General features: G+C 44.9%; 1 protein-coding gene across 1 annotated transcript in view; it reads left to right on the forward strand.

The window, feature by feature from the left end:
* Nucleotides 1–10000, forward strand: part of LOC119582677 (afadin-like) — a gene marked incomplete in the record, with an annotated part of 234835 nt that overhangs the window by 106948 nt on the left and 117887 nt on the right. The window contains 1 exon segment of the mRNA XM_037931092.1: nt 6278–6460. Coding sequence (XP_037787020.1) covers nt 6278–6460 — 183 coding nt within the window.

Here is a 10000-nt window from a genome sequence, read left to right on the forward strand (position 1 = left end):
ATTGTTATGTTTTATTTATGTATATGTACATGACTATACATTATAAATAGGGTTTCTCGCATCAATAATACACCATGGTCATTAGTGTGTGTGTATGTGTATACGTATGTATGTATGTACAAGCTTTTAATTTTGCATATATATATATATATATATATATATATATATATATATATATATATATATATATATATATATATATATATATATATATAATAATAATAATAATAATAATGATAATAATGATAATAATAATAATGATAGGTAAATATATGTTAGGCATGTATGTGTGTAGGGAACTCTGTAACAAGCGTGGGTGATTAACGTTCCATTTGGGAAACTCGTTTGTATTTTTGTTACTAGCAGTTTTGTTACTAAGTAGTTAAGTTGTTTGGGCTACAAAAGTTTATTGATCGCAGTCGCTTAGTTCGATTTCCCTTTTAATTTGGGGCGTAGCGTCCACTCGCTTGTATTATGTGTGTGTTATTGGGTGGAATGATTTCGCTCTTGTTTATCAGTGTCGAGTCATTCGTGGTCCCTGCGAGTGTTATGCGAGGACGGCGTGGGAGATCCTCGCCCACTCGAGTGCTTTTCATCTCTTTCCTCGTCTCGTTCCCTTTTCCTTGCGTCTCTTCTCTTCTTTCCTTTCTGCGTATCACCTCTTCCCTTGCTTTTGTTGCTCTTCTCTCCCATCCCATCCTTTCCTTTCCTTCCTACCGCCGGGACCCACCACTCATTTGTCTCTTTAATGGTGATTAAAAAAAAAAAAAAATATATATATATATATAGAGAGAGAGAGAGAAAGAGAAAGAGAATCAGTAGGTGGATGTATAGGAAATGGAAGGTTTCTCGCAAGGAAGAGCGATAGAGCGAGATAAATGGCGTGGACTGCATTTTAATGATAGCTGCCATCAATTTCCATCAGGAAGAGACGAAGCCAAATGCTGGAGGGGAGGGGGAGGGGGAGGGAAAGGAAGAGGACGAAGGGTGGGGGCGGGGGGAGGGGGATGAAGGGACGAGGGATGGGGCGGGGGGAATGAAGGTTGTTGGTACTACACATAAAGGATCAATAAGTGAAAGGCGATGGTGACCTTCAAGGCGAAGACGGTTGAGGGGAAATGATAGGATGAGGGGGAGAAAAGGGCACATGTACGTGTACTTTGTTGTGTGCAAGAGCGACAGCGAGAGCGAGATTGGCCTTTCGTTCGTCTCCATCTCCTCCCTTGCTAATGGATGTCGTGGAGCAACGAAGTATGGAATCTATATTTAATAACACCCTCGCCGACCCGACTCCTCCTACGCCCATCCCATCCTACCGTATTCTTCCCCGCCATGCCTTCTCCCCCCAAACATCCTTAGAAAGACACGTGTGGAAGGCAAAGTGGAGAGGGAGAGAAAATGACCTTTGCTCCTTCGTCTCCGTGCACAGCCTTCCAATTTCCCTAATGGCGGGGAACTTGCGCCGCCGTTGAGGTCGCGGTGCGGCGGCAATGGCAATTATTTCCCCAATAACTTATAAGAGAGAGATAGAGAGGGATGGGAGGGGGAGTGGGGGTGAGGGAGATGGGGAGGAGCAGGGGGAAATGTGGGCGTATTCTAAGGAAAAAAGGGAGGAAGGGCGGAGGGAGAGTTTAGGTGTGTGTGTGGGGAGCCCCCCTCCCCACACACAAGGGAGAGGGAGAAAATAAGAAATGTCGGAATGGAAGGGGAGGGGAAGGGAAGAAAAGGGCGGAATGAGTAGTAGAGAGAAGGCGTAGCTGGCGGAAGGGATGATGGCGCGGGCATTGGCAACAAGTGGCTACAGTTACAAGAGTAGACAGAGTGGGGGCATTGGGGTACAAGTGAAAGAATGAGTCGGGGGGGGGGGGGGAGACGACACAGAAAAAATACAGGCCATGTATGATAGTAAACAAAAAACCTTTCCGGGTAAATGACGATTTTTTATTTAAAGCGGTCAATTGTATGAGAACTCCTGCATGTGCATTTTCCCCTCCGGCTGCTTGCAACGTTGTGCTGCTTCTGTTTGTTAGGGCGAACGAAAAGCTAGATGTGTGTATATATAGGGTGCTGAAGGATAAGCTGATATAATTATTTGACTTTTTCTGTCTGTATATTTTTTTCTCCTCTCCCTTTCCCTCTTTCCATTTCCTCTGTCAATATTCTTCCCTTTAATTACTCCATTTACCTCCCTGCCTCCCTTTTCCTTTCCCTCCCCCTCCCCCTCCCTCTCCTCTCTCCGTTCCTTTTCCTTTATCCCTAAATATCTCGCCTTCCCTCTCTCTCTCTCATCCTAAATTCCTCCCTCCCCCTCTTCCTCCCTCCTCAAACTCTCCCACCTCTCTCCCTCTTCTCCCTGCTCTGCTCCTCCCTTCTTTGCCTACCCCTCTCCTCCCTTTCCTTCTCCCCGCCCCTCTCCTCCCTTTCCTTCTCCCCGCCCCCTCCTCCCTTCTCTTCTCCCTGTCCCCTCCTCCCTCCGCCCTCCTCCTCCTCCTCTCCCCTCCTCCTCCTCTCCCCTCCTCCTCCTCTCCCCTCCTCCTCCTCTCCCCTCCTCCTCCTTTCCCCTGCGACATGCTCCCGGCGCGTCATCCACACCTGAGCATTAACCTCGTCCCTTCATTTCCTTTTCGGCGAAGTGACGTGCGGAGAGGAGACGCAATAAAAAGCGATGGAACGAAGAGAAGGGAATAATTACGCGGGCATTGTTTGTGTAAATGGAATCCGAGCTCAAGATCTGGGCCGGGGAGAGGTATGGGGGAAGGGGGAGGGGGGTATTGAGGGATGGAATGATTGGAGAGCATTGGCATAGGGGATGGTGTGGGTGAGGGGATGCGGAGGGAGAGGGTGGGGGGCGGGGAGTGGCAGAGGCGATGTAAGGGAGAGGAAGAAAGGTAAAGGGTGGGCAAGAGATCGTAGATGGGAGATGGAGGGATACAGGCGAGAGAGATGGAGATAAGGCTGGAGAGACAAATACACAAATTCACCTTCGCAAAAGAAACCGACTGTGGGAGGCCTGCAGACCGACGAACAGACAGAAGGACAGAGGGTGAGATGGAGAGGGGTGTGGATGAGACAAGCTACGCGTCCGTCTTTGTAATTAACTCTGGCAGTCTTTGGTGCTGCCTCTCGTCTTCATATGACATTTTCCAAGTTGAATCTTTTTCTCTGTCTTTTGGGAACGATTTTCGTTCTCTTTTCATGTGTGTAGTAACTATCACTAACTCGTATGCTGTTATAAGTAGTCTTGTTTTTGATACTGCCATTACTTTACTATCACTACTACTACTAATACTGATATTATTTTTATTGCTGCTGCTGTACTTGCTAGTACAACTACTATTGATATTTTACAACTCCCACCCCAAACTTGACCATTGTTGATGATGATTAGGCAGGGAGCACTCCCAAAACCTGCACAGTACCTCAAGGACATTGCCTTATCCTTGAACAGGGCAGTCTCATGCGTAAAAGCAACACGAGTGATCGGTCTCTGGTGCACCTTTTATAGCCATTACGTACTTCGCCCTGCTTTTCCTCTCTGATCCTCGGTCTTATACGACTAGAGAGAGCTAGTCTGAAGGCATGGCGAGCGAGCTCCTCTCAAGCACAGGGGAGCTGCTCGAAGAAGCGAGAAGGGAAGGTGACGCCCACCAGAACATATATAGAACATACTGTCTTTTCGTACGTAACTTCCGCGAGCCCTGCGTGGTGGAAGGACCTAGCTTGAGGATCTGCTTCTTCAGAATTTGGGGGAAAATATTGCCGTAATCTTAATCTCTGATTGAGCAACAGGTTCTATGATTCGGATGTCTACTTATACTACTACAGCTGCTAATACTCTTACTACTGCCACTACTGCTGCGAGCGCTAAATAGAGCAGTAATTACTCCTCATTGATCACTTAAATTCATAGATAGAAATTACACGAATTGGAATATCCATGCCTTAATAGGGTTTTCCTTTTTTTTTAGATTGCATTTACCTTGAACGTTATTGTTTTTCATGGCCATTCGCGTGTTTATAGACCGTTGCTATGGTTACGAAAGGACGGTAGAGAAGCGGGAGGGCGTGTAGTAGGGGTGGGGTGGGGGTAGGATGGAGCGGGCGTCTTGGCAAATAAATACGGTTATTGTTGTATTTATTTTTTCTGTGTACTTGGTTTATAATGTATTCTATTTCACCAATGTAGCAATCAGCTTTGTGCATTTTTTTCTCTTGTGATCGTGAGCGCTGCTTCATTGTTGATAAATATTTGATTGTGTTAAAGGCGGCGTTGTTGCCTGAAAGGAATTCTCACCCCCGGTCTTCGTCCTCTTCCACCTGTTCTGTTCCACTTTGCTGTCCCTGTTCCTTCTCTTCCATTTCTAATCTTCTATCTTTTCGAAATCACCTCCTGGGAAAACCGTAACCATTTCTTCTCCCTGTTCTTTCTGCATTTCTCCCCCAGCTTCCCCTTCTTCCTTTGTCTGTTTGCTGCCCTCTTTTGTTGCTCCTCTTCCTTCTTTCCTCCTCCTCTTCCTCCACCTCCTCCTCCTCCTCCTCCTCCTCCTCCTCCTCCTCCTCCTCCTCCTCCTCCTCCTCCTCCTCCCTCCTCCTCCTCCTCTCCTTCTCTCTCTTATTTCTTCCTTTTTACCATCACCTTCTTCCTTCTCCTTCCTTCTCTCTCTTTCCTTCTTCCTCCTCTCTCTCTCCTTCTTCCTCCTCTCTCTTTTCTTCTCCCTCCTCTTCCTCCTCTTCGTCCTCTTCCTCCTCTTCCCCCTTCTCTCTTTTCCCCTTCCTTCTTCTTCTTCCTCCCCTTCCTCTTCCTCTCCATCCTTCTCCCCCTCCTGCTACTTGTTCATATTCGTCGTCGTCTTCTTATTCCTCTTTATTTCCTTTCACCTTCATAAAATTCATTACTTACCCACCATACTTGTTTGTTTTACGTTGCCATGGTGACATTGAATTGGAACCTGTTTATCATAAGGCAGATTGGTCTATGAGAGGAAGTGGTTCCCTCTGCCCACATATGGACGTAGACTTACAAGCACTCGCTCTCAGTCTCACTCACACACTCCTGCACTTCCTCTCCCTCTCTCTATCTCAAACTCCCTCCTCCTCTTCATCTCCCTCTCTGGCTCCCTCTCTCTTTCTGCCCCGTGCTCGCTCCCTGTATGTATGTGTTCAAAGAAAAAAAATAAAGTCGATTACGCAAGCGATTTTTTCCTTCCGAGGAGATTAAGTGTTCAGACTCCGTCGAGGCCCCGGGATGCACTCGCTCGCTCGTCTTGCCTACTCGCCCATTTTGCCGAATCGCCCGTACTGCTACTCGCTCCTCAACTGCATACAAGTTTGCATGCTTATGGTTGCGTTCACCTGTGCAGATGTGTGTTTGTTTGTTTGTTTGCTTGAAATGATGTGTGTTTTCGTCTTTGCAGTTGGTAAAATGTAACCAGCCTTAACTTGGTATTTACTCCTTTGATAGATCCTGCGTATATACGGACAGGCCCGGTGTATTTCAGTTATTAGGGAAATACATCAGCATGAAGAGAATGCAAATGATAATTTATTTGTGCTCCTGACAGTCCCCCCCCCATTGCTTGCCCCCTTGTACTGCCCTTGGTCACCGGCTACAATATAGTAGACAGAAAATCGAGAGCCTTTGCTTCTTGAGGCAGAGCCGCCCGCGGCGACCGCATGGCTCGGCGTGGCGGCAGGGGCGTGTGCAAGTCGAAGCTGAGAGCCGCGCCGTTTCGTGTCTTATCGTGGCATTACGCCTGCACTTCCGAGGGAGGGATGTTTATCATTTTATCTGTCATTTCATACTATGATGGATTTGGATATATTTTATGGAGTCAAGGGATGGTATGCGTTGTTTTGAAACATTTTTGCGTGTGTATGTGTGTGTCTATACACACACACACACACCTACATACATACGTATATATATATATATATATATATATATATTATATATATATACATATATATATATGTATATATATATATATATATATATATATATATATATATATATATATATATATATATATATATATATATATATATATATATATATATATATATATATATATATATATTTACATATACATATTATATATATATAAATATATGTATGTATACATGTATGTATGTATGTATATGTGTGTGTGTGTGTGTGTGTGTGTGTGTGTGTGTGTAAACACTATGATATGATTTGATTGTTTTCTTTATTTCTTACACATTGACTTCCATGTTTTTTAGATTGCCACAGCCTAACGCTCGTTTCCTCCTCCTTCAGGGTCCATCATGTTCCACGTGCGGCGACGCCCTGCGGATTACGGGCCGCGAAAGAGGAAGAAGAAGCCCATCAAGGGCATGGGCGGCGGGGGCGGCCCCGGTGGCGACGCCCATGAGCACCAGCGCCCACGCGACCCGCACTTCTTGCCCGACAGGCTGCCCTTCCTCATCGAGCTCGGACCCGGTCAGTAGTCTTGGTTCATTTTATTCTACTTGTGTGATAGTTGACAGTATTTCATTATTTTTCTGTTAATTATTTACAACTTAAAGTTAACACGTATAACACACACACAGGATGTGGTTTACAAGTGTATATATGCATACGCCATGTATTCAGATCATTAATTCAAGTATCTGGCCGTAGCCAGTACGTGGAGCCAGTTCTCCTAGTGTGCTTGTCTGGCCTCGTCTTTCCCGCGCCCAGTTACGAGGAGATAAAGGGAGGGAAAGAAATGTTGTTTTCTCAGTATCTCTCTCCTTTGTTCTCTTTCTGTCTGTCTCGACCCTATAACAGTCCTGCCCCCCCCCCCCCCGTTCATATCCATCATGCGACAGATTGCAATCGTGGGACTGTGTGCGTGTAGATGGTGGAGGGGATGCTTTGCAAGGTTCTCCTCCTATGCATCCCGTCCCCTCTCCTTCCTCATCCCCTCTTCCACACACACCCTCCCTCCACCCCTCTTCCTTAAGGAGGGGGAGAGGGGAGGGGACGGCCTGCATGGGATTGGAAGGGAAGAGGGGGAGGGACAGGAAGGGGGAGGGGCATGGGACCAGAAGGCCCAGCAGTCTTTGATCCCCGCAGGCGGTGCTGGATCACGAAGCGGCGGCTGAAAAGGGGTTTCCCTGAGTGGGTTTCGATGATGGCATATTGCCTCACCCACCTCTCCCTTCTCCTCCCTCCCGCCCACCTCTCCACCCTCTTCCTCCCTCCCGCCCATCTCTCCTTCCTCCTCTTTCTTACCTCTCTCCCTCCCACCTTTCTCTTCACCTCACCCACATTTTTTTCCTCCCTCAAGCCTTCTCACTCCCCCTAACCCTTTGCCTCCCCGCAAACTTACACAACGATCAAAAAGATAACGATAAGGACAAAATGAAACTACCATTTTTCTTTATCTTCTTAATTTTTCTCTCCTTCCCCACTGCTTCTGTTTCGTGAACTCGTGCTCCTCCATGGCATATATCGCCCCACCTGTTGGCACATTTCAAATCCGCGCGCTAAAAGGATTTTACAAAATGCCTTCCGGATTTGTTGCCTATATATTTTTGTAGAAAGTTTTAGGGCCATTCGTCTCATTATAATACACAGGTTTCAATTCTTCAAATTAAGAGTTAATGATGTAAACAAACCAAAAATAATACAGGGATATGTAAACATAGTAGATCGATGACCAGAGAAGGACGAGAAAATATTCATTATGAAACAAAGCAAATCCAGAGAGGAGGAGACAGGCAAGGTTGAAACGGTACAGACGACTAGTTAAAAGGAGTCTAGGTGAGGCAGTCAACAGAGTGTCTGATTTGCATAATAACTCGATTTTCCACTGAGGATAGTGATGGCCAGTTTCTTTTTCTTTACCACTGTTTGTGTTTATCACTCATTTGTTTATTTATCGATGCATGTATTTCCAAGTGGAAATACATACCTCGTATGAGGTCAAACATCTGGGTGATAATACTTCGTTTGTATATTGGCATTATGCAATGTGAGCGTTGTCGCCGTGCTCTGTTTTACTGGAAAACATGTTGATCCGATGTGTGTATAGTGGGGAGAAAGATGTTCGCGTGCATCAGTTTGTGCTCGATTTTTTGAGAATACGATATCAATGTAGTTACTTCAAACGTATACCGGCCTCCTAAATTCATCATGTCTGGCGTCTTTTTTATCGAACGAGTAAAACGTTAAGATGGCACAAGGGTTCTTCCCAGTTATACTCGATGAAAAAGGTATAGAATGTAATAGAATATTTTGTCTGGAAGTGGTTCAGGCGTGTCAGTCAAGGAAGCTGTAAGATTAGTCATTTATAAACCACTGCAAGTTGTATGACCGAAGATTTTTACTAAATGACCCAAAGATTTTCAGAGGAAATAAATGAGTGTTTCAGACGTCTGTTCTTATCTTGGAATGACATGCATGAAAGCGATATGCAAGGGAGTTCGAGATAAGAGGTGGCACTTGCATTTCAAAAGATACTAGGTTTCTCTGGCTTTTACTGGAACAAAGATCTGGAATAAGATACCAATTTTTATAAAGTTTCAGGTCGATTTCAGTTTTCATGTAAGGAAGAAGTAATGTGTAAAAGATATGTGTATATTTTAGTTTTTTTTTAAGCATAACGGTGTTTTTCATTACGTTGATAATGACTAATGATAACTAGTGTAATTTTTCTATATTAAAAAATGAAGTCTTTTTTTATACTTTCTCCATAATGCATTGATATATTTTAGGCTTTCGTCTCCTTATTATTGAATATGTCTTTCGCCTCTTTTAATAATTGGAAGCCATTTACCCAGTCATTATTAAGGATATTTTGCTTATTTCATTATATTAATAATTTTTTGTGCTAGCACTGTAAATGTACATTCAGCCAGTTACTCTGTTGCACGAGTGTTAGAATCTAGGAAGCGTAAGCTCTTCTGTTTTGCATAGGCCGTTTTATAAGTTGGTAGGTAGGCCAAAGAATATGAACCTTAGTCGAACTTAGCATGGTGCATAATGGGATGTGTCTTTACGTCATAAGAATCGAATCATAAAGGGTTAAGGAAATCTGGAGCCGAGATATAATCCGAAAGTAAGCGAAACGTGGAGGGCTTCCCCGTAGACTTTTGATGCTAGTCTAAGAAATTGTCTGCCTTGCGTTTGAGAATTTCATCGAAAAAGACAATTAGACTATATTGGTATAATGGACTCAGAATTTGCAAACGTTAAGTGAAATGAAGAAGTTTATTGATTACTGAAGTACATTTGATTAATAGCTCTGAATCTCTGGCTGAGTTCGAATTTTCGTGTTTCTGTTCGACGCCACCCAGTAATGTGCCTTCTTTTTTAGGTCTGACTGATTAATAAGAAAATATCTGAGATGTTAAATGCCAAATAAGGGGTAGAATGAAAAAAAATACAATAATACGTCAGTTGAACTTACAATGAGATGGAATGGAAAGAAATGTAAATTAGAGATTGTCAGCGTTTCTATTATTTTCTGAATAGAGGAGAAGAAGACGCAGTTTTACAAAGTAAAAAGGCGTGCACGAATTGCAACAGACTCTATTGCAAGCGTGACGTGAAGGGGCAAGCGGTTGAAATAGAAGGGGTTCGAGGCGAGTCGAGGTCAAAGAGCACGACAGAAGCCGAGAGAAACGCCGAGTCTCGTCGTAGGCGCACGAGGAACGCTGGTGATTATTGGAGGACCAAGTGGGGGCCAGCCAGCCCCTCCCTCCTCCCGTTCCCCTCCCCCACCACCCCCTCACCTAGGCTACCTAACCTCGTTGATCAGATATTGATCGTCGCTTCCAACAGGTTTTCGCATCTGTGGCTGATCGGGCCGGACTCTAAGGCTTGATACTGAACCGTATGGATATGGAGGTGTATTTTTGGCCCCTGCACCCCTCCCAGCCCCGCCGCACCCCTGCGCTCCTCCCCCTCCGCACAGCCCTTGATGACGGAGTTGGATAAGGAAAGGAGATCAGGCCGAGATGAGACTAGGATTAGATATGGAGCGGGTACGAG

Source organism: Penaeus monodon, chromosome 16 (assembly GCF_015228065.2).
Source record: "Penaeus monodon isolate SGIC_2016 chromosome 16, NSTDA_Pmon_1, whole genome shotgun sequence".
NCBI classification, from domain to species: domain Eukaryota; kingdom Metazoa; phylum Arthropoda; class Malacostraca; order Decapoda; family Penaeidae; genus Penaeus; species Penaeus monodon.